The following is a 26,335-nucleotide window of genomic DNA, read 5'->3' on the forward strand; positions in this document are numbered from 1 at the left end:
GAAAGTTTGTGGTGGTTGGCAAAGGGCTTCGGAAAGGAAAATTTAGCATCAGATACGTAGCTTTCAGATCAGATTTATTAGCAAGCCTGCTATGAAGACTGGCCTTAGGGAAACAGGACAGGCCTTGCTAATGAAATCCTTACGTAGCTATTACAATATCCAAGACCTGACGATTTGCATGAGCTGCTGCCTCTTGCATGGGCTGCTCAAGATGCTGACACTTTGCTCTTCAGCAGTAAATTGGCACCAGAGGGATGAGCAGGCTCTTAGGATGTGCTGCGGCTGACGTGGCAGATTAGCCATTTCCATTTGGTGGGGTTTTTTTGTTTTGTTTTTTTCCCTGGCACCTGATGGATGAGTTGGCTTCTGTATTCTGCTGAATCTTGTGATCACTCATGTTCTTACTGAACTGGTAAGAATACAGGACTTGGGAACACACAGGGAAAGAAAAGGCTGTTTTGCCTTGTCTGCCATCTTCTTCCTCGTTTGCCTGGGGTTGCGCAGGAAATCCTGCTGCTGCAAGAAGACAAAGCGTATGAGCCCTGTGAGTGGGCTCAGCCAAATATACTTTGCTCATGGGAGGCTCAGGAGCAGTTGCTGTCAGAGCCAAGGCCTAATGTGAGTCTAAATTCACAGAGTGAGAAATTTTAGGTAAAAAGAACCTAAAACCTGGTTTGTTTCACTTCATTCCCCATCTCTACCTAAACTGCCGGTCACACTAACACACTACTGCCAGAGCCTTGTTACTGAGAGGGCAGGCTGATAGCCTTGGCACAAGAGGTTCTTCCTTCAGCTGCAGATCTTCTCCAGCTCCCAGGAATGGGCTTTGACCCCTCCTGGAGCAGCGATGGTGGGTCACCTCAGTGCCTTCCCCTGCAGATCGCTGCGGAAGACTCGGAGGAGCACAGCAGCACTGCCAAGGGAGCGACCCGTGGGATGGGGACTTCTGCCAGGAAAAGGCTCTTGCTGAGGGACCAGACCACCTGCGGGGACAGAAAGCCCACGAACCCATCTTTGTACAATGGGTGCCAGAAATACCAGGGTACTCTGTACTATAAGCAGTCCATAATGCACAAATCCCAACGTTAAGTGGAATTTCTACTTTGTGTTTCAAGACTGCATTAATTATACTCAAAAGGCGAGGTAATTAGGTGGTGAATTGGTCTTAGATAGTGGAAAAGAAAGCATTTAACACTGATTTGAAAATTTATAACGCAAGACTGGTATGTTTCTGTAGATGAAATCCTTTCAGGAGTTTTTAAGCACAGATTTATTTATTTGTTTCCATCTTAACTGTCAACTTCTGAGCAAACACTCCTTCAGGTCAGAATGAGGAGTTAAAGTGGAGAAAAAAGCTTGGGGCGGATTCTTGCCCAGCGTGAACTCGCACCTTTAGAATGGAGGACAGCTCTGCTTGTTTAAATTGGTGTCTTTCTGCTAACGCTGTGAATCACAGCTTTTGGTGCTGACAATACACATGACCTAAGCAAGCTCCCCACACGAACTCCATGTCTACCTATGAACAGCTTTTCCTGCCTTGCACACAGTCAGAGTTCTTCAACGAGTTTAGAGGACAACTGCCAAACACCTCATCTCCTATAAAAAAAGGGAGAAAAAGAGCAACAGCCTAAGTGATTAGTGGACACCCCCCCCCCCCCCCCCCAACTATTTAAGAATAAATAAAACCAAGTTAGACTGGAGAAAGCTCTTTTTTAAATTAGAATTATTTACAAAATATAATTTTGATGAGGTTAAAGGAGATTAGTTATACAAGCCCATGTTGAGATAAACAGGTACCTGCAGAAACTGCAAAGCCTACACATTGTGGATGTTGATTTACATTATTAATTTAGGCTACTCATTCAAAAGTGTAAACATTCAAAGGGAGCCAACAGTTTTGGAAGATAGCGTTCACATGGAAGTTATTGCCTGCAGATTAGGGACTGGGTTTGTGCGCTCTGCAGCAGCCGCAGGGTAATTGTGCAGAAGCCAGTGATGCACAGTTTGTGTTAGGAAATGGTCAAACTCACCTCGGGCAGAATTTCATCTGGAGCTAGGGGAATTCTATCAAAAAAGCAATTAGGCACAATTGAGCCCAAAGGTAGAACTGGAACAGCTAATTTACGGTACTATTAATTCTTACTGAATAGAATGTATGTAAAATGTTTAAATACATGCTGCATCAAGACCCATATGAAATAGGTGCACAATTGCTCATGCTGTTTTCCTTTTTTCTGTTTTGATGATTTTTCTCCTCAGTATATTCAGAACCACAGTGTTCCTGAAGCTGGTTATGATCCCTCCCCTCAGACTGGAGAGTTACAAGAACATTTCAATCTATTTTACTTGCCTTGACAAAAATCAGTTCATTAAAGAATAAGAGGTCCCTTGAAAAAGATGCATATTATTTGGTGTAGTAGTACTTCAAGGCAAAGGGGAAACCTACAGAAACACTATTTACCTTCTGATACCTGAAAGCAAACATCTCAATTAAAACTGAGTGTATTTGTGTTTTAACGGTATTTTAAGAAGTAACTTAATAATAAGGCAATTTAGGAATATTCCAAGGGAATAACTTTATGTGTTTCTGGCGTGCTCTATGCTTTGAGTATAAACACTTACAAAACATCCAAGCTTGATAAAGGCAAAAAAAAAATATCAGAAATTAAAGCTTAAAAAATGCCTTTTCATTGTGCAGACTGCAATTCTATGCACAAAATTATGATTTTCATAAATAAGGAAAGAATGAATGATCTAGTTGTTAAGTTTAGGGAACATATTTTGTAAACTAGTGAACATATAAATAGTTGTATTAAAGTCTTTGCCAATCAGGTTGTCAAACTGAAATTTCTACAGTCAAAACTTGAGTTCTATAATGACAGCATTTTTACGAGCTGGCAAACATGGGATTCATCCAAAGCCTGCTGAAATCAGTGAGCATTTTCATGGGCTTGAATAAGGACTTTAACACGATATGCTTCATAATGCAAATGGCACAGTGTTCTCAACACCTATCTCTGCAAAACTGCTTGAAGCTTTATAATCAAAATGGATTATTTTTGGCTTAGAAAGCATGTTAAAAATTCAAAGTTTCACAGAGACTCCAAATGCATATTTTTTCAGTATTCTTCAAACTTGTCTATATTTCATTAATCTACATAAAAAACCAGCTACTAAGTAGAACAGAGAACCAGAAGTCAAGAAATCCACATTGGGTTCCATCCTGTATGTGATTTTGTGCAAAATGCTCTGTTCTTCTGTGATGAAAATAATTTCAAAATGCCAGAGGCCTGCTCTCTTCCAGCACTTGAAGTGCAAAGGGTTTTCTACTAACAAAATCTGCAGAAAACACACCAAACTGAACAGTTAAACTTCTTTCTTTAATTATCTGCAATCCAGAACAGATTTGCAGAAGAAATGGCCTAGAAAGCATTCGTAAGCATCCACTAGTTGGTATGGCTTCTACAAACACCCACTAGAAAATTACATTTACAAATCTCTCCATATGCAATAGAAGTGGAAATTTTAACATGCCTTAAATTGCACTTGTTCACACAGAATTACTATACACAATGCGGGATATGGCCTGTAATATTAAAAAGCAGCAGTAAGAACTGGCGAGAAGGTTTCTTGCTCTCACACAAGAACACGTTTGCAAATAAACTGGCGTCAGGAAATAAAGCCCACCCCTGATATGAAGGGCAATTGAGTCCGGGACCCTAATGGTTCCCTGCCTGCTCCACATAGTGGCTACTGACTCTACACCAGTCCTTCCCAGAGAAAGGCAGTTTCCCCGGAGAAAATAATCCCTTTGATGGGTCAGAGGCCGGGCATGGCCTTGTTTGAAGGTTTATGATGTTATATAAACAGCTCAATACAGCCCCAAAAATATAGTGTTGATATTACAACAAAACATGTCATTTTCTGAGTTCGATAATAAAAAAGGACTTAGTGCTGTGTAATAACTGAACAATTTGCCATGATGGCTTTCACAGTATTCTCTGTATTTTCAGCCATCAAGGTCTTTCTGGATTGCTATTTTTGCACGTTGCTTGGGAAAATTTCATACTGAGACATGAGGAATGATGGTACTTTAGTTATTAGACTTACCACACTTTGCAGAATGCTTTCCCATTCCCATTGCCCTTCTGCCCTCCTCTGAGGTGAGGCCTGCCTTGCGAGCGGGAGGGAGGGTTGCAGGCGGGACTCCTGAGCATGATTAATACTTTGGTTCAGCCACCAAACTAAAAAGTTTTTAGAAAACAAAGACTAGGATCAAATCAAGATACGAGTACAGTGGGGGTTATTTTATTTTTCTGAGGTGAGGAAGCAGAAGGCACTGGTTCACACCAAATCAGAAATAAAGCTTTTATTCCACTTGGGGATGCTTAACAAGAGCAACCACAGAAGTTAAAACCTATAGCAAATGCTGTGTTCACGGTGGTGGGAGAACACAGCCCTCTGACCCGCTCAGTGCGCTCACCTTGAGTACGAGGGGAGAGGACCAGGCTCCCTCTGCCCGATGCAAAGCATGGACTGAGGAGCTCATGGGCTACGGGCAGCACAAGTTCAAATCCTGCCCTCAGACGACTTGACTGCCAATTCCCCCCATCACCGGTAAATGCTCTGACCACCTGCGTGTTGAATGAGAAGGATGGAAAGGCACGACACTTCCCTCACTTTGTAAATCAAGCTTATTTATGAACTGAAATCACCCATTAACTTTTATCAGCAATTTTGATCAAACAAAGCCTCAGGTAGGTTTTGAAGGCACATGGGAAGATCACTGTCATTTTGAATAGCTTTAAGTACGCAAAACCTTGTAGCTATATTTTACGGATGCTTTATTTATCAAATGTAATTTCTGATGTACTTTAGTTTACCTTGCTGCAAAAATCAGACTCATTTACTATAAAACCAAGTCATTAGTGAAACAAGCCCTTACACTCCTGGCTAGGTCTAACACTGAAGGTAGGGACTGGTTACAAACTAGGACGTTGCCCTAGAGTTACCTCATGTTTTTTAGTTCCCTTCAGCCAAAGCCATCGCGTGCTCTGCTTGTGGGCAGTCTGGGAACCCCACCAATAAAACCACCAAAATAAAACAAAAAAATCTAAGACTCCCCACTGTTTAATACGTAAAAATAAACAAACCTTCTTTCATTATATGCAAGTTGCCAATGTGTGGTTCAGTTTTCTGTGGTTCTGTCTTCACAAGCTGCTTAGGCTAAAAAGAAGTTGAGGGAGGCTGGAAAGGCTGTTACTCAGTTTTACAAGTTACAATGGATGCAAAATGCCCAGCAGCTACCTTATGAGATAAGATAATGAGACATCTTTATTGAGCTGCTTTGCAGTGGGAATATTCAGTATTTGTGATGAAGCTGTGATCCAAGCAGTACGTTTCCACATTCTTTTTATATCACTGCTTTTAGGTTTGATAAGCTATGGGAAAAATTCTTTTACTATTACTAACAAAAAGCTCTAAGATAACGTTTGCTGCAGATGTTTTGTGTCTTTTAATCTGCTATAATTGAGACAAATGAAACTATGATATCAACATTGCACATTTCCAAAACTGCCTTGATTTGAAAAGCTTAAAGAGTCACTGACCACCTGACTGACAACTCAGTAGTAACATCTGATCCATGCGAACACAGCATCTCCTGCTTCTTGTTTTTCTCCCTTGACCCCCAAGCTGAAAAGACACTGGGGTAGAAATTCAATGAAGTCATCACAGAGACACCTACATGCACCTAATTAAAGGAGAATGCTAATTGCAGGAATTTAGCACATCCAGATTTTGCATTTATGACATTCTCGGGACACCTGTATGTCAAAAAACCATGAATAAGTAAAATCTAAAAAAAGGCAGATAGAAAATGATGGGGGGTGGGAACCTTTGAAAGAAATGACTGGTATTTCACCTACTAATCCTATCAATTTGATCATAAACCTATATTTCAAATATCTTTGCTCACTTCCATTTATTGATTTCTAGCAAAACGTGTTTGAACAGGGTTGGGAAATCAACCACAGAACACAGAGGCAAGACATTCAGCAAGCTTCAGCTGGGAATCGAGCCTTCATTGCCTGGCTGACATTAACAAGTGGTAACGACAGGGTACAGCAGCCCGTAGAGTGCTGGAGCGAAGGGCTGCAGCTCTGCCAACAGGCAGCCAGCTTGCGACGTCCCTGGCACGGCGCTGGTAAATGAAGGGCACCGCCAAGCCCCGGCTGGCAGCCTCCGTGATGGCTGAGCAAACACCAACATCTTCCAGCAGTGCTGAGATCAGGCTTGGTTCAAAATGGATCCATCTAGACAGACTTGAGACAGATATTGTTAACTCTTTGGCTTTCTAAATACTGTCAAATAGGGTGGGATTTGATGTAGTCCAAGACAAGTCTTGGCTTTTTTCTCATCTCGTAAGTAGAGCTCGATTGCTTAATTTAAATCTGAATTCTGACAATCTGAAAGCATGTGAAAGCCATCACCAGTAGAAATTAGGTAAGCATGGGCTATGACAAGATCAATAGGAAAAAAAGCAAACATCCCCAAGGTAATTCAAATAAGCTAATCACAAGAAAAAGGAAGAGGAGATCAAATTACAATGATGGATCTGAAACTCGTAGTTTTCTCCCAGACAAGTTGTCTTCAATATGTAGCCTCGGTGTAGCTCCTCAGAAATGAGAGATGAAGTATAAAGATGCTACTCTGCCACTACCTTGGAACCATTGTTTCTAATGAGTCTTTAAAAAAAAACAAAACACAAAACCAAAGACTCATTTACAAATTGCACCCCAGACACACAACTCATTATCCTTTCCAGGCGGCTTTATCTATGTGTTCTTCATTAATATTAGAATCACTTTGATTTATGAAAATGTGCTGCAAATAGGAAATTGACGTTGCACATAGCTAGGATAAGGACTAACGAGAGCTAGTCAAAGAATTCATCTATGTAAGTGACAACTCAGTTCTAAAATGTCTGTTTAAATTCCCCTAAGTTACCCTATGTCTTGAGAAAATACAAAATAAAACCTGAGGTCTAGTTTAAAAAAAAAAAAAAAGAAAAAAAAATTGTCACAAATAGCTTAAGAGATGATTTCCTAATCTAGGGAAATTCAAAGTGAAACTTTCCATTGCTTTATCATTCTACAATTACATGTCTGGTTTATTATGAACAACAGTAGATATTCAACATAAATGAAAGGCAGCACTATGCAAAGATTGCAGATTGTTGCTGTAAGTAATGATGGAAGAAATTAGCCAGGGATTGGTTGTGCTGCATGAAAGCAGTAATTTCTTCTTCACGGTACACCTACAAGTATGAAAAAGCTAACTGAATGCATGATTAAGCGTAGCATCTGTGCTTATGTCATATATAATTAATAAGCTCTACTAATAAAGTCAGCAACAAATAAATTGAGAAGAAATTCAAGGGCAAAACATAAACTGAGAATACCTTTGCACCACAAAATATAAAAGCCTTGATGCATCAGTTGGCATCCTGGAGACAAGGCAGGGAAAAAACAGGAAGTTCATTTTTTTTCTTTTGAACAACTAATGATATGAAAAATGATGCAAGCAACTACACCTTCAGATCCACAACTGCTGTGTATCCATTGCAAACAGCTACAAAGGAAAAACACAACTACAGCTAGCACACGGGGACAGGAAATCAAGCAGAGAGCTCAAAACATTCCAACACTATTGCTTTAATATCAGAGCTTACACCTATTGCATCTCTCACGCTTTGGTTACGTGCCAACAGTAGTTTTCACAAAAAAACCCCAGGGCATGAGGAACAGAATACACAGCTCTCAGCATAGCTGAGCTGATGCTGCCTGAACAGCTTTGATTATAGGATGATGTTTAGCTATTAAAATCAAGTATAGAAAAATAAAACTGTGTCTTCTAAACTAATTTCACTGAGATTTTTAGTTCTGTACCTGTGAGTTCTTGGCCAACATTATAGACTACTGAAGAAATTGAGTTCACTTTTTGAAAGGAAGAATTCATGGGTATTGAATATTTTAGTGTAAGAAATACATGTGAAAAAAAATCCGTAAGCATGTGAAACCCATCACCAGTAGAAACTGGGCTAGCATGGGCTAGGATATGATCAATAGGACGAAATCAAACATCCCCCAGGTAGTTCAAACACAGCTTGGTTGTAATACCCCAGGAGATTTCAGCCCCTGTCTGGCAACTAACAGGGCAAAGTAAGAAATTATTAACTTGGAATCCTTTTCACAGATTTACAGTAACCTCCAGTACACAGGCTACTGGAAATAGAGTTTTCACCTTCCAGAATATGCCATTTGAGATAACAGCTTAGAGCATTTCAATCAATACACAGAAACATGATCTGGAATAGATTCTGAATCCTAAAATAAAACCACCCAAACCAAAACGCAATGAGGTTGTCTGTATGCAACAGGAACAAGTGTATGTTATTACTTTAAAAGCTTCAGTTTGAATGAATACCAAGTGCTTTCAATGCTTGGGAAAGCTTTTCTTTCACTATAAAAATTGCCACAAAAGTTAGAATTCTGAAAGAAAAATGATGCAAAACATTTTGTTGATTTCAGTACAATTAGACAATGCAGTAAACACTACACAGCAGTGCACATGGGAAAATAATACAGTTTACTCAAGTTTTAGCTTTATCTAACTTTGTGATTGAATTAAAGAATTTCAGTTCTTAAACTCTCTAAGAGAAAAATTAAATCTCATCAGTTAAAGGAATAAAATTAGATTTGTGCAACACAAAAGCAATTCTATGTAACTACTCTACAAGAAAGTAAATTTTTCTCTTCCACTACTAATCAAATTTTTCCTGTGCTCATCTGTTTTACATAGGTCACATTTATCTGCCGCAATTAACTAATTTTTCTATTAATGAAGCAAAATGCTTAACAATGAAAATGATGCATTTAGAATCACAGAACATCTCTTGTCAGGGAATTTCAAAATCTGAGCAGGATACGCCTCCATCTTGGAATCCGGAAAGATTTGGGAAAAGATCCCTCTGTAAAGTAGATGAGCGAGGTGACAGATTAAGTGCCTTCTCTGCTCACTGTGGCATACGTTACTGGCCCATCTACCCATTCCTTCCTACTATTAAGGCCAACTATTAAACTCCCCAAGCAGTATGCATGCTGCCAGCACAGTCCTTGAAAATAAGTGTGTGAGGTTACACAAATTCACTAGAAGACAACCAAAACCAAGACCCATGTGTTTGAGTTTAAACCACACTGCCTTTGAAATGACTGTGCTTTGGCTACTTTATATCTAGCTGGATTGATTTTCCAGGGGACAGACCGCTCACAGTTCCTGCTCTCCACACTATTGCTACTGACACAAAATGAAGAGCAAAATAAATGAATATTCTACCTCTCCACTAGAACAAAGAGATTCAATGTGCATCGAGTAAACTCACTCATTGACAAGATGGTTTGAATAACTTACACATAGTTACAAATCGTTCTGTTCTGATAATGCCTACAGAGACCAGCGGAGGCTGGACTGTTATTATCCAGTGTGGTAGCAGCCAGAGATGCTAGGGTAAAGATACCGAGGACTCTGTGAGAACAGATGCATTTCTCCTAGTTAATATGACAGGTTAAAGCACCATGTAAACAAGAAGCCCATAAATTAAACCTGACCATCATAAATCTACATAATCAAGGACAACTATCATGGGAAGGAAATACTGCATCAGACAGTGAAAGTCTGTTCATCGCTCACTACAAATATCAAACCATAAATACTGATGCCAACAAGAAAAACAGCAAATGTAGCACTGCTGCGGTAGAACACTGAAGTCGTGAAACATGCAACAAACCCATTAATGTATATATCCTATTCTCATACAGATAGATATTATTTAACATTAGTACTGCAGAAAAGTCCAAACTGAACTTATGTTAAGTGCTGCCCAACTTGCATGAACTTCTCCTCCCTTTCCAGAGTTTAATGAACAACTACTCTACCAGATCCTCAGAGACAAGATCTCTCCATCTTCCTTGACCTCAGCGCTCTCTCCTAAATGTAGTTTGTAGAACAAGGGGTTTTTTTTGAATCAAATACCCATTCTACAATTATGAACACACTAACTATATCAAACGTTCATAACCCTTGCCATGCCAGTTCCCCTGTTATACTTTACATAAAGCCATTGGGGTTTAAAGGCTTTAATAAGAATTTAATTAACAATGTGAAAGGTGCAGATCTCTGGGGGCCCATTTTTGCTCATTAATTTAGCAACAAAACCCACCTGACTGTGAATGAGAACATTTCTACCACAGGGAAGTGAAATAGCGGTGGTAGTCCAAGCCATCCCATTATTATTTTCCTAGACACTATGAATCTTTAAAAGCGTAAGGAACTTCAACAACACATACAACATCACAGATCCTGAAGAAAAAAAAAAAACCAACCAAAAACCAAACAACAAAACCCCCCCAAAAACCCAAACCACAAATAGAATGGAAAATTACTTGACCCAAAGTAAAAAGAGAAATTATCTTGGAAGAGAACTAGGTGCTCTAGCAGGAAAAAAACAAATGCTCTTACAGTCTGCCAGTCAGGATGTGAAAACAGAGGCTTTGAGGGACCTTTAAGATATTTCATTTATTTCAGGGAAGGATTCTTAAAGAATATTAAATACCACAGCAATGAAAAATAACAACAGATACAACATTTGCTTTTGGAGCAAGTCAACCAGTACCCACCACCAACTACAATGACAGAGAAGGAACCCCACCACTTTTGGCCAAAAAAGTCAAAAGGAAATACTGCATTTCAGTTCAAGCCCCAGCACCAGCCATTCGATTCCTAGTTGGAACAGGACAACTAGGTTTTCTAACCTCTTTCTAAATACCAGTCTCGAGGCTCTTGACTGTTCAGAGATCAGTAACAATCAATCTCCTCTCTTTGAGGCTTTGGCAGAGTCTCTCATTTATCCCAATACACATTAGGGAACTTCATGGAAAGAAGAGACATTTTCAAGACCCAATACTAGACAGAAACAACTTCTCCCTCCTACATATCCATTTGCTAGAAGTCAATTTCTGTGCTGATTTTGAAAAATCTGAAACAATTTGTGATGTAGATTTATAAGCTATAACTCTTTTCTTCATTTTTTTCTACTTATAATATCTACTGTTAGTTAAGAGGAAAGTGACATCTAATTAAGTGGTTTCAATCCTCATCTTTGCTGCCATCTGTAGGTAACTGGAGTGGTACAAGGGAGACGAAAAGCAAGTTTAAATCTGGTCAGATATTAGTCCTGTGATCAGGACCTGCATCCACTAGAAAGTACGATGTTCTTGTTCCTTGCCCCTCCCGATTTTAATATTAAAATTAGTCAGAAAAAGGTAAGACATACAACAGCTTGGCTCTCATTGTATCTCAAAGTAATCTTGCAACTGAGGAAATAAAAAAAGTAAGGTAAATTAAGTTGAGGATCCATGCTATTTTCCAGCATTGTTACACCACGATATGCAATTTTGACTCTAAATACAGATTATACTTCTGGGTGTATCTGGTAGTTGAGACTCAGTTTCTTTTCCAGGGAGCCATGCAATGTTTTAGGAACTCTTACTGTAAAGAAAACTTCTGAAAAGAAAAATAAGACAAAAGCAAAAATATATTGATCATATTTTTAAACCCATTATGATCAATTTTGGAAATCTGAAGTTAAACAAGTGAGACGAGAAATTGAAATATTTAATGACTGCACAATTTTAATACATAAAAATAGATACTTAGTAATGAACAAGTTTATACAAACCAGATTTCTTTTGTACGGTACAAAACAATGATGGAGATAAAAAAAAGATTTGCTGGATTATGGGGCAAGACAAAAGAACAACAAAACATCATTGAGGAAAAGTTTTAAAATGATCAGAGGCTTATTTCATAAATACAGTGCAATGCTTACATTTAACAAATACAAAATTTACCATTTATCAACATCAGGAAATATATAAAATGTCATTGAATGACAATCTTATTTAAAAACTGATGCAAATACAATAGCCTTCTTAGAATTCTGAGGTAATATTACACAGTAAATCAAAAAAGCTTCAATAAATAAAACTAAACCCAAGGCAAAGTGCAATTCAGTGAAAAGAAGATAAAGCTTTTATTTTAACAATAATAGATAAATAGTTATTAAAAGTGGGCTTAAGCCATAAAAAAATATTTTGGCTAATTTGCCATGTTTTCAGAGAAACTGTATAGCTATTTATTCATAAGCCAACCTTCCATGAATCCAATTCTACAGAGAGGGGAAAGGGAGGAGGTGTTTGTTTCCAGAGTTCTTACCTACATCCACATCCAGCTGTTAGAAATGTAACATTGCTTGAAGGTAACTAGTTCATTCAGTGCAATGGTAAAAATTACAGGATTTCAGATGTTAAGAAATAAATGAAAATTAAACCTTATTTTAAAATCTCCATTTGGGAGAAAATGTAAAATGCACGAGTTTGAAATGCTGTTTTTAAACACTCTCTGTGCTAATCTAGTTGTGTTCGAGGCTGAAGTCAATGGAAATTTTAATATTGGTTTCAAAGAGAGCACAATGACTACTATGCCAAATATTTTAAAATATCCTACTATTTATCTCTGCTTTAATAAAACAGTAAAATAACCAGTACCTTTTCTAGGAAATAGAATAAAACAAAATTTACACTTAGCTATTGAAGAAAATCCACAACAGCTTTGAAACTACAGATTAGGCAGATTAATTTGTTCATCATGTGTAAATCTGTTGGTTGTATGTAAATAATACAGAGAGGGAAAACAAGAATGATACAATATTTTACTCTTATTGCAAATAAGTAATTGAGTACAGACACTACAAGATATTTAAGCATCCATGCCCCAGCAGAAGTCAATGGGTAAAGCTGACAAATTAGATGCCAAAGTGTCTTGAATAATCTGGGCCTCATTCAGCTGAAAGAAAAATCTATAGAACACACAGTAGCTATTCATATTAAAAAATTACTATACTGCATGCTGATAAATTTTTTCCATTTAATGAATAAAACCCAGACTTATAATTACATCTGCATTTTAGAATCAGTTTCTTTCCTCCCAACTCCTAATTTACTAACTCAGAGCAGGCATACCAAGAATTCTTTTCATGTAGTTTGTGCAGTGAAAACCGCAAAACATTGTCTTTAAATGCTGCCCTTCAAGTTTATGAAGGCTTCAACATTCTTCTGAAATGTTATTGTATTCACTTTTGTCAAGCTTACTTAGGACTTTCAACAAAGTTGCTGAAAAAAATTATAGCATGACACGCTATATCTGTTGTCCATGTGTTGTGGATTTCATTCTTTTCCTGAAATATTTCACCATATGTGGAATTTATTTTAAATATCTAGGTTTGTTTACTATAAAGCCACAGTACATCTGGTTAGTTTGCTATCAAAGAATGACCATACGGTTGCTTAATACCTGTAGTTTGAACCTGAATCCCCTCAAGCTGAAAAAAGTACCTTTTAACACTCTTGTACAGTCAAGCCTGTTGATCTGTAAAAGCTGAATATAGAACATCTAAAACCTCTTATTCATACAAAATAAATTTTTAGCAGTAAATGGCACTATCAAAACTCTATTTGTTCACAGGCAGTTATTTACATGCTTCTTAGACAGCCTGTTTCATTGAGAAGGAAAACCAGAATATTAAAACTGCATACATTTTATAAAGACTAAAATTCCTATTTGCGTTTGTGAAAATATGGCTACATGCTGTATGTTATATTTTTTCTATTATTCATGTTAATTGAAAACATTCTGCCACTGGGATTAGCTAAGAAAGAAATATTCTGTATATTATCTCCCAGTGGGATACCTGCGACATAAAGGAATTATGATTAATGATAAAGTGCTATTAAGAAAAAACAGAAACAAACTATAACTTAGAAATTGTCTTAGTCAGGTTTTGTTTATCAAATAGACTAGCTTTTTGTATGAAGAAAGCTACTTTCTGTGACAAAGCAAGCAGGAAATGTATTGCCGTTCAGGAAAAACCATACACTTCATATTTAATTTAAAAAAAAAAAAATCTAAGTTGGATAAGACTGGCACAGTATTAAGAGACATAACAACAAAAAGCTTAAAGGCACAATTAGAAGAGAGTGAATGCTACATCAAAATGCTGTTCTTGAAGTATTTCATTTTATTCTAGACCAAAACCCTCTGCATTTGAAATTCCAATGATCAATTTTTGCTTCAGTTCTTTCTTGTTCTTGTAAGGAGGGAGACAAAGCTGGTTGAAGCACGTATGGGCCACGGGTAACCTAAAATAATTTAAAACAACACCAACAAAACACATTTAATAATAATACAATAGAAGTAGAATACTGCCAGCTGCCTGCACATTTTCAGTTAAACACTACTTAAATAAGAAACCCTGTAAAAGGAACATTTATCCTAATGTTGTTGGTTCAAGTTCTCTTGAACACAAACAGCACCACTATTGGTCATATGCACCTCAGGTGAATTTGTTTATCTGCAACTCCCTCTCCCCTCCCCCCCCCTTTTTTTTTGTCAAGTTGGAAACATCTCCTTCCATGTTTTCCAAACTCCATGTACCACATGACCTCAAAATCAGTTTTTCTCTAAATACAAAATTTGGGTATAATCAGAATCCACAACACGAAGAAGGAAGGTGGGTCTTGGAGTAGGTATAGAGACACCTAGATGAACCACAGTTACTGTAAGGATACAGAACTCAAAGTTCAGCCAGGTAACGTACATTCTTGCAGACATATGTCTCAGTGCAGAGCACTGAGGGGCTGATTGAAGCCCTGGAAAACAACAGTTCAGAAATGCTGGTCTTAGCTGTGCCAACACTCAGTTGCGAGTTTCTGCTGAGAGCTGAGTTTGAAAATACATTGCAGATATCTCTTAGGACTGCCTGGCTGAAACACTGGAAACTCTGCTCCTCACTAGAATGGATTAATTTGATGCGAACTGTTCTTCAGTAGCAGAAGCATTTGTTGTGCCATCAGTATGAGATGCCACTAACATCCTGCCTCATACCCACAATAAGAAGTTACAGGATCTTCTTGCCTTTTGTATCCTCAAATGACACACAGGACAGCACTGAGGATATAGACTTGTCCTATAACAGATTACTTGGGGGGAGAGAGAAGAAAGACAATAAGCTGAAGCTCAACTTGACATTTGGAATTAACCCAACACACTGAAAAATTTCTATAACTCGGACACTTAAAAGTTAAATTTTAATACGTGACTCAAAAGCTCTCTAGTTCTGTTTTCCTTGAAGCCCTTAGTCTTTTGAATGGCAGTAGCTTGGCCTTTGGCCATTAGCAAATGTTCTTGAAAGGGGGTGGATTCCCCCAAATCTGGAAAACAAAGCTTCTTCCCCTTCCTTGCCCTTTAAACAACCAAGCAAAGATCTGTTAATCTGACTGGAGTCATGTGCTTCAGAATTTGGAAAGTTGGGAAACTGGATATTAATTTGGCAATTCTTATTGCTATTCTATTCTTTGATCCTATTGTGGAAGCAATGCAATGCCAACATGTCTCTGTTCATCCCTGCACAGGGAGTCTACTGCAACAATTGTCTTGCAAAACACAGACCTACATAATTTTAAAATGCACACTATTTCAAAACACATTTTCCCATTTTTAAGAAAAAGAACAATTTATAGGAGAATGAACTTAGACAGACATTCAACATTGAGTGATTTTTCTTCATTTCTCATCAGATCCTCGTGTTCCTTTACCATGTTACTGTAACCAGTTACTAGCTCACTGAATAAAGCATTAGAAATACCACAATAATGAGATGTACCAAAATTTAAAAACAAACCCAAAATTTATTTTGTTTATGAGTTTAATTCAGCTCATCACAGAAAACCCAATAAAATTTTGACTTTAAAAATATATTTCCATTTAAGTATTTTGATTACCTTAAATGTTTGAGAAATCTAGGTAAAGCCAATAATTACTGCTTGGCAGCAACTACCACTTAGCAGTGAGCTTCAGAGCAGCAAGCTTTTCTATACAGTATTTCAAATTATTTAAACTGTCTCCAACCTTGAGAAGGAAAATACTAGCTGGAAAGTATGTGGAATGTCTCAAGTCAATTGAACACAAAATAAAACACTACCAGAAACATAAGAACTTGGCATATACAATTTAACCTTCACAATGAAATTACAAGGCTGCTTTGTTCCTATTTCTTCTGAGCAACCTCTCTATTGGCCATACACTTACTCATTAGAGACCCTAAAGGAATGGTACATCTTCTCCAGCCATACATGTTGAAATTCTTATTTAGACCATAATGAAAGAATGCAAGCATTTTCTGCAACTGCAGGGGCTGCTATACATAATGACAAACAGACCCAACAAATTCAGAAAAAGTCATGGTGATTCACTGTATATTTTCATTAGCTCAGCTGTCATGTTAGAAACAATTAAATAATTTATTTGAATTGAAAACATGTAAGTAATCTCTATAAAGAATTCCTGGCCTCAAATGTAAACATTGACTGGAGAATCGATTTTATAATAGATGGTCACCTGCAAAATTTATACAATCAATAAATGGGTATAACAACATTTTGAAGACAAACTAAAGGAGTCCATGTAGTTTCTTCCTTATACTTTAGTTTACTCTTATTGAAAAAGACATTCAAGAGTCATAAGGGCTCTCAGGAAATAATTTAACAAAAATTTTTAAAAATCCAGAAAACTACTTACCAATTAGTGGATGTTTCACTCTTTGAAATCTTGAAATTCAAATCAGCCATTCCTCCCACAGGTACTCTATCACTTCCTGTAGCAAAATGTAGCAGCTTCTTTTGAAGGTCAAGAGAAAATCCAAGTACTACTTCCCAAAAGTATCTATGTTCAGGGCAGGAGAAGAAAATGGCGTAAGATGCATTATCATGACAAAACAGTAAGAGAATAATAATAGAACCGCAAGTACTACATGATGAATGTCACTTACTGAGAATTTAATTAATGTAATATATAGGACATCAATAGTATCCTAATATGCAAGGTTAAATAAATTCCTAAGGACTTGTAAAGTACAATGTTTTATGAATTTTGGAATGATGTCTTGTCAAATGATGTCCAAACAAACTTTTCTATAAAAATATAAAAGCCTTCTATTCACTAATATAAATGTCATCCTTATCAAACAGAACTGGAAGAGAAAAAGCATTTTTAGAAGATTGGATAATAGAAATAAAGACTCAGATTTCACTATGCAGAATTTGAAGCTACTCTTTTTAAACTATCTCCCTTGCAATCTGATCATAACCTTTTAAGGGTATTCAGAAACACATTATGCCATTAAGGATCTAACTCTTCCTAATTATACATAATTTAATAGCGTCTTTGTCTTATTTGGAAACAAGTTTTTAAAACTTCAATCATTCTCAGATTATCCTTGGAAGAGATTGTTCCCAACAGTCTACCATTCTATGATGGTTTTAAACTGAGTAATTAGAATTAAAAAAAAATTAAGCTTACCGTATAGTAAGATCAGTTTTTTGGTAGCCCTCATATTGGGTACTTCGTTGTAAAGCGGACATATCCAGTTCAGGACTCCCACAGACAAGAATTTCAACCTCTTCTGGACGAAGTAGCTGCCAGAAATTAAGGATAAAATATTTAATTTTTTTTTTAAAGATGAGAAATTATGCTACTAGATTCAGATTATTTTTTTCTTTTGGAATTATAGAAAAATTAACAGAATATCATTCAGTATAAACCTATAACTTAGATACATACTGTTTTATAAAAATAGGAATTCCTCAGTACTTTGGAGAATCTCTTACTGTGGTACATAGTAAAAAGCAAATTACTAGATAACATCATATTTTAGCATATTTATATTGTTCCTCACTTCTTTTTCATTCTTTATTATACTGACTTGTTTGTCATCTGATTAGATTACAAATGGGTCAGGAAGAAAATTAAGTTTGTACACATGGAATTCAGAGAGAGGGTCTCGATCTCAATTTTGGTTACAACTGCCGTTTTATTTGCACTGAAAAGTCCCAATGTAGGTTGACAAGTAGCCGTGGCTGACAGAACTTGACTCGTAATTGTACACAATGCTGTGCAAAGCAAATACACATAAAAATAAACCATGTTTAACAATTGCTAAACTTACACCTGCAGAACCTACTTACTCATTTACTACAACATTGTTAAATTGCATGAACATATATCATGGCATTTCAATAGATTTTCATTCTCCTTCCAGAACCTTCCCTGTAGTTAATCATATCTCACTTTGCTGCAAGCATGTCATACTTGGCCAATTTCACAGGAATGAAGAAAATTTAATGCAAATTGTAATTGCCTCTTCTTTCTCTTCTTAACTGCACAAGGGATGGTGTAAATTACAAAAGGCATTCCAACAGCCAAACAGGACTGAATACAGAAGAATGTTTAATCTCAACCTCACTGAGTGTTCTTCCTGCAAAAAGTAATAGGTGTTTTCAGAGGAGTCACCCAAGAGCACACATAGTTGCTCTCCTGCTCATAACTGCAGGGAACACAGAATCCTTGTAAACATTCACACAACAGCCTGTGAAGTGTCTGTGGATGCACAATGAAAAACCTAACTTGTGGAGCTTTATTTATCTGTTTTCAATGGAACACTACAGAGAACAGCTGCTTAATTTCTTCTGCTTATATTGGATTAATCAATTACATTGATTAATCAAGATTCTTCACGAATCCTAAAATCATCCAGTGTAATTGGTTTAATTTAGATAAGTCATTGTCACATATTTGAAACAAAAGTGAAGAATTATGTTTCATTTTATTCTTACCAGTAATGCATATGAAGCACAGACACTATGAAATCCATAATAGAAAGCTGCAAATTGTTTGTAGATTGATTTGTTGAGAAGAAAATCAACATAGAGCTGCACATATTCTAAAGAAGAAAAACATTTTATTTCGTTATATCATAAAATTTAAATAATCATTTGTTGTGCTCTCTCAAATTGTACCGAATTAAGAAAAATCAATTAATTTCATTTTAGATACTATTAAATTGGTAGGTATACTAGAAAGGACAACAGTAATTTCATTTTCATATGTTGTTAAAGAAAACCTAGGCTTATAAGAAGGAAAAAAAGGATCAACTTAAATCTGCCCAGTATGTGTAGTTGGTATGTATTGAAGTACCTTTCCTATTCTGATTTGTAACTGGAATTTTATCTCCATTTGGCTTTAAGTTGTAAGATTTTATAACACCAAATTCTTCCTGAAAAACCTGGAGAAAAAGACGATTCAAAGTCAGTACTGGAAAATACATTCATATACTCACAAATTACAAAGCTCGTATTTATTATTTCATGTATTTCTCCTGTGTCTCTTTAGCACATGCTGTAATTCTGAGGGTTATGGGGTTTTAAAAAGTTAAATATTACAATTTTCAACAAATTGCTCAATAAATTGGTATTCAAAGTAGAAAAATTGACCCTGTTACACAGTGGCTTATCAAACTGACCTGCAGGGTCTGGAGCCACAGAGTTTTTCATACAAAAGAACAATTTAGGAGCATCAAATACGATTAAGAAGGTATTTGTTCCACTGTCACTCACCTAGGAACTCAAAAGTACCCACTTTACAAAAATTCTCTTATGGTCTGACAATAATGTAATTCAAAGCTGAGGAATAAAAGGTCAATACTAGTCCAGTACACATCCATAAACCAGCATGAAATTTTACTAACTAGTATGAGCTCTAAAACAATGAATAAATGAAAAAGGCTTTCTTGATTGAAGTAGCAGTTAGACATACAGGTCAGGCAAAACTATTGTAACTTGAGCAAGCTATTGTTCAAGTGAGATTTCCTGGACAAAGCATATATAATAACCAGAATAAACTTTGAATAGCATCTGAGTTAGACAGAAAAGGGATTGCTTTGCAGCCAGAATTCCACAAACCAGGTCACCGATTGCAAGGGGATGGTGTCAGAGCAAGCAGAGCTGGAAATGCACCAGCAGGCAGCAGGCAGTACTCAGATCCACCTCCACTGCCGGGGCAACAGCTTAAAGCCCAGTAAGGGAGCCAGCCTCTGTACGCCCCAAGCCCCCAGGACTAGACTGGTTCTTGAAGCAAGCTTTAGTGCCCATGCAGTTAGATTCCGAACAATCAGCAATCACACAGGGGTAGGCCACTCCACTGCAGAAACATTGGTAAAAATTACTGAACGAGTACGAGAATCACTTATAATTGTGTATTTAATGACCTGAAAGGTCGAGTAAAAATCCTCTTCAACGTTGCCTTCATAGGCTAGAAGTTCACTTAGTCCATGAGCCAGTTCCTGCAATATGAGTAAAAAAGCTTTGTAGATTTACTAAAGAGAAGTAACGTACTTTGCAAGGACATACCAGAATCACTACTTTATACAGAAAGTATCTTGGAAAAAGCTCTATATTCAAAATGAATACACAAAGAAAAACTCACTGCTTAATTAAGACGTGTGTGTGTAAATATATTTATTTTTATTTCAGTATAAACTTACATTTTTCTTTTCATTACAGAAAATGTTTCTAAAATGCTCATATCAGATTTTGGTATTCTAACTTCAAGTAGATCAACAAAAATTCTGCTATGCTAGAAAACATGAAGAATTTCTCTTTTCAACAGAAGAAAAAGAGACTTTATCAGCATGTGCTAAAAACCTGCTGTTTATAATTCAAGCATTAAATATAGATAAAACAGGTTCTAAATCAGTAATTTAGCCTCTTAAAAAACATAATACTTACTGGCATAATCTGGAATAGGTCATCTAACGTGACATCACAGATGCCTACAAGTGTGTTATGATCGCAGGGAACAATGGGGGGACTCAATAATTTCTTGTAACAACAAGGTGGGAAACGAATATCCAAGGTGATGCTATTATATACAGCAAGTCCCATAAGCTATACACGGCAAAAGTTAAGGGCAAACCCCACACATCCTTATTATAGTTAATATTTTAAGTAACTTAGAAAAAATATTTTAAGATTTTACTCAGCATACTCTAATACATGCTAAACGAACAAAGAATGGGAATTATTTAATTTTTTTGGACTGACAATTTTAAATGCAGTTTTGTATTAAAATTAAGTAGTAGTTAAAATGGTCAAGTGATGCACATTGACAGAGCACTTGAGAATCTTCATCATAATATTCCATATAAGCATTTCTAGAATAAATTGTTCCAAAGTATTGTTATGAAAAATGTTTTTAAAGAGAACTGTAGATATATATTTTTAATCAAAAAATTCTGGAGAGAACTCAATATAGCAATTTTTCTGTTAAATCTAAAAGCATAAAGATAAACCTGCACTGGCACTACAGCTCATCAGCTAACACATTTAAGCGTATCTTGTGAAACACATTTGAAATTATACCAAAAATTAGAAGAATCCAGTTCACAGTTCAGCTTCTCACTATAATAGTTCAGTTGGAAGACACCTACAACAATCATCTGCTCCAACTGCAGTCAGTGAAATGGGGACATCATCATCTCATCTCAGTAGAGTCATAAACATGCATTATCATTAATCATTTGTCTGAGGACTTCATAAGCGAGCACAACAGAAAACCTAGGAAATAAACTTATGCTGAAAATAGCATGTGGCTTCCATTCAGTTAAAAAAAAAAACAAAACCCATAGTGATCAACAGGGACTTCAAAATACAGTCTCATTTACGTTTACTGAATAAACCCAGAGGTGTAAGTACATAAAAAATTACAGTTTATACACAAAAAAGTTGCATGTGTAATCCTAATTCTAATGTTTTCTGAGTGCAAAATGTACCATGTACCCACCATTTTCTTCCAATTTTTATTTCACTTGCTTGAATTACATTCTTTTTATACATTTAAAATGGAACACGCTTGTATAATAGAACATCAGAATGAGCTTTAATCAATGCCTTAATTCATCCCTGTGCCAACTCATTGAATGGCTGTTCATTTAGCACATCTAGCAGATAGAAAAGGATACAGCTCCAACCAATCGGAATTCAGAATAGTTATCGCACTTAAAGCTGCTGAACCAATGGCAGTGCGAGTCCTTGTGGTAGGTGAACATGCCTGCAGAACAGGAATGGTGGCCTTTACCAAGCCTGAGCTTCAATAAAAAGTTGTACAAAACCTCCTCTTTCTTGCATGTGCACCCTCAAAAGTACTCCTAGGAGCATCCATATCTCCACCCTTGTTCTCAGCCCCATCTTCCCCCCCACAGCAGGAGCCTGCAGGTGCTTGGGCAAGGACCACCAAGGGCAAAGCCAAGCTTGATGCAGGCCTAACCCATTAGCCCTGTTGGGTGCAAGTACAACACATTCTTCAGTGCCTCTAATCACAGATATTCTACACTGTCTCTCCACAATCTGTTTCTTCACATCTGTACAGCCAGAAACATTCATTGTCTAACACAAAAATTTCTTGCTGCAACGTAAACCCATTTCTTCCTCACTTCCTGGGTCAATAGCAGATGACAATCTTTAAAAATGCTGGCGTGAATCCAATGATACAAATACCATAAGCTTTACCTTCTTAGAATAGAAAGCTGTAAGAGGTTTATCTTATATGCACAGTAGCAGCAAAGGGGTATGTTTCATATTTTCTGTCAAAAAAATTGTATCAGAGAAGTTAAAAAAAACCAAACCCCAAACACCCTGGGAAAAAAAAAAAAGCTACTCACTGGTCTAAAGGACAAGCTAGATCCTACTGAAATCATGACTACAGGCTAGTTTGACTGCTATTTGCATCAGATATGAATCATTCTGTTTTAAATAGCGGAAAGTAGAAACCTATGTAATGAAACCACATAACACCTTTAAGATGCCTAGGCAAGTATTGCTCAGAGAAGCAAGACACACTCTAGTTAAGTGTGCACTAACAGTGGAATTAACTTCAGCAATGCAGAAATAAATTGGATAAAATGTGATGACTGGTTTTAATTTGTTGGGAGTGAATGGGGTGACAGTTTATTATTGTTTCCCAGTCAGCGTACAAACCAACGCACTGAATGGTTCTGAGGGGACATCTTGTATGCAGTAGCTCACTACATTTGTGTTTGAAGATGAAAGTTGGGAAAAAATAAGACTTAAATGAAAAAAATCAAACTTCTATGGATTAAAAAAAAGACTAAAAATCCAATAGATGTTTCGGGGACATCTAGCTCTTATGAAAAAATATAGGTAAAACTCTGCCTTCATATTCTCCTCACACTGTCCTGAACAATCTAACTTTATCTTTTGAACTTCAGCTCAAAAAAGTGCTCACTACAAAAGATTTGTGCCTTTACCAGAAGCAATGGAACAGTTGCATGTAAGGCAGAGCAAGGTTCACATACTGAAAGATGACAGTGATACTGCAACAAAATAGGTCTCAAATCCCATTTATTAATTGTCTGCACCAAGATGAAGAAAGCTTTGTAACACACACAGGAGGGCAGACAACTCAGTTAATTCAGAGTTCTTTAATTTCAGAGGTTAAATCTGCAGGATCAGCTAACCTGGAAAGGGTAATAACAGTGATGTTTTCCTATGTTTTTTCTTCCAGGCTTCTGACATCTATTATTTGCAACTTAAACATTAAAGACAGCAGAATATAGAGTCCGTTTCCAAGGGACAAGAACATTTCTGAACTCCTCCCACACTTGGCTGATAGTCATATCAATGAAAGAATTTACACTTTAAAGTGAGGAAGCCTGCCAGAACTGGTGAAAAAATTACTCTCAAATGTTTCCAAACTCATCAGTTACCAAGCTCTGCTGACAACACATTTTTACTAACAGAACTGTCAAACTTACAGAACACTTTCTACAGGATAAATTGTTTCCTATTAAGGTTGTTATCACCAAACGTCATCTCTCCACACAGACCTCTTTTTACTAGAAAAAGGGCTATAGGCAAGTAATGATCTCAGCAGATTTGAGGACATACTTATGACTTAAAACGCTGGACCTTTAGAAGCAGTCCCAGAAACAACAGAGGATCATGCCTTTAAGGGACATGAACACTTCCAGGCAAAGACAGACAAGCTCTTACATTCTATCAATGACTATCACGTGTTATGCTGAAGCCCCTGGAAATCAGTATTTCCAATTTAAGAGCCAGCCTGGAAACATTTTAACCCATTATAACATCAGTAATTTATCCATGCACAGCTGAGAAAAGCCGACTTGTTTGAGAAATAGTAGAGTGGGGGGAAAAAACCCACCCAGAATTATCTATAGCAATATAAAAAAGTAGATTGAACTGCTTGTTTATGAATGCTCATTCATGTCTTCCAATCTCCTATTTACTCAAAAAATCTTCCTTTTTTTTTTTTAACTCTTGGGCCTGCAGATATCATTATGGGCTCACAGGTCCTGGTAACAGCAGAGGCAGGCTATTTCATTCCGTCTCAGATCTGCCTATACTGCCTCTGCACCTGACTGAAGTACCTTTCTCTCCTGAGAGCATCTCAGACCACTTTAAGAATACTGGCCACACAGATACCCCAAACGGAATGTATGATGACAAAGATTCAAGTAAGAACTAACCTCTACCTATACTAATCACAGAAATAGTGCTAGAACTTGCAGATACTATCAGCGCAACTATCAGTGCAAATGGAAACCAATGGAAACTGTTTGTCAGAGCTGACCACACTAACAGCATCCAACTGTAGCTACTTAAGAAAACCAGGAAAACTCCCTTGACTAGCAATATGAAGACAGCTGAGGGCAGTGTAAAAACAGAAAGTGCAGCAGCATGAGAAGAAAGAGGCAAGGATGGCAGGTGACAAACAAATACATTTGGCCTTATCTCCACTTGAATATTTGCTAAACCATCTACTTCAGAGGCTGCTATATGTCTCTTCCTATTCTGGAAGAGGAATATCACATTCTAATTGCAACCAAACACCATATTGAGGAAGAAACTTATTCTGAAGTCCAAACATACAGATTCACACATATACTTCTGTGAATTCTAGAAAATTTCCAAGGGCAGACAAGTGTCAGTGTTTCAATGGCTTGTATAGCTTTTGCTTATTATTCTTAGCTTGTTTTAGGTCTAGCAACTCACTGACACTCAGAAGAGAAAAAGAAACCAACCACCCTTTCAAAGGCCCAATTCCATTTGAGCTATAACAGATTTAAGTTATCCTTGTCCTACTCCATAAAATAGTTGATAGCCTTCTCCCATCTGTCCAGAGGTAAATCAGGATCCTCTCTCTTCTGGATAGAGATGGAAACACTGTAACTCCACAGATATCTCAGAGGAACAACTCCAAGAAAAATCTATTGCTAGTCTTGAATCCTCCTGCTTCGTAACCAACATGCTCACTAGCCTAGGGATACTAACAAACCATAAACACTGAGCCTTCAGTTTCTGAAACAAGATTTAGCATGACTGAAGTCTTAAAAAGCTGAATCCTAATTTCAATTCTAAACCTTTCCGTTGATCAGAGATTTGTTCACCTTCTAATTTTGCCATACCACTGAAGCAAAATCTCATTTTTTAGCAATGCTTGAACCTCCTTGTCAAAAGCCAAGATCTTCAAAGCTCTTCAAGTACTTCCCACTCTCTTCCACCTTTCTCTATGCCAAAACTTCTCATCTATATACAATTCTAACTTGCCTGCTTTTGTTTTTACATTAATTAGTAACTGGTCTGCCTAATACTGGATTAATGAAGAATTCTTATCCGTCACTGTTTTGATAATTTAAAACAAATTTTCACATTGTACATAAGAACATTTATGGAGGACTCACCATAATCTGGGTGAAAAATCTGGCGAATCAGAAGAAGAAACCATTCTTTTGTCAGGCCACCCATATCAAGACCAGCTTCCCCTACAAATGTGACTTTCAACTTCTTTTTCAGATCTGCCCTCTTCCTTGCTAGCTATTGCAAAATAGGTAGGAAAGAAGAAAAAGGACATTTAACATATTATCAGTATCTCTAGCCATAGAGAACACATCTCTCTCTCTAGTGCTCTTGCTTTGTTTAAATGAGTAAATTGCATTATCTCCTACCAATAGCTCAAAACTATATTAAAACAATGATTGAATTGCAGAAGCAAGATGATCATGACTACTTGACATCATCAACTACCTTGCACATGGTGCCCCACTCTACTTTTGAAAAGTAGTTAGGTGGTATACAGACTTTTAATAAGCTACTAGATACAATGAATTGAGTCTGTCTGGAATACTTCAGACCTATAAAATTATTTACCTACAGAGAAGACATTCTGCCAGGAAAAAATGATAGATTTAAAAAAGATTTAGACATTCTTTGGAGATATTTAGAAATAC

At 36.9% G+C, this 26,335-nt stretch overlaps 1 protein-coding gene across 2 annotated transcripts in view; it reads right to left on the reverse strand.

Annotated features, from left to right (window-relative positions):
* Positions 1–11,719: 11,719 nt before the first annotated feature.
* HECTD2 (HECT domain E3 ubiquitin protein ligase 2) overlaps positions 11,720–26,335 on the reverse strand; it is a 40,071-nt gene continuing 25,455 nt past the window's right edge. The window contains exons 13-21 of one of the 2 annotated variants that reach the window (XM_075758272.1): positions 25,790–25,922; positions 22,028–22,116; positions 20,796–20,954; positions 20,276–20,350; positions 19,207–19,294; positions 18,846–18,952; positions 17,533–17,648; positions 16,753–16,896; positions 11,720–14,315 (exon numbers count right to left, since the gene is read on the reverse strand). In XM_075758272.1, the coding sequence (XP_075614387.1) occupies positions 14,195–14,315; positions 16,753–16,896; positions 17,533–17,648; positions 18,846–18,952; positions 19,207–19,294; positions 20,276–20,350; positions 20,796–20,954; positions 22,028–22,116; positions 25,790–25,922 (1,032 nt within the window). In that variant the 3' untranslated portion in view covers positions 11,720–14,194. Of the gene's footprint in view, positions 14,316–16,752; positions 16,897–17,532; positions 17,649–18,845; positions 18,953–19,206; positions 19,295–20,275; positions 20,351–20,795; positions 20,955–22,027; positions 22,117–25,789; positions 25,923–26,335 lie in introns of those variants that run through there. The other variant, XR_012836343.1, reaches the window with a different exon arrangement.

This window comes from Balearica regulorum, chromosome 7 (assembly GCF_011004875.1).
Source record: "Balearica regulorum gibbericeps isolate bBalReg1 chromosome 7, bBalReg1.pri, whole genome shotgun sequence".
NCBI lineage: Eukaryota > Metazoa > Chordata > Aves > Gruiformes > Gruidae > Balearica > Balearica regulorum.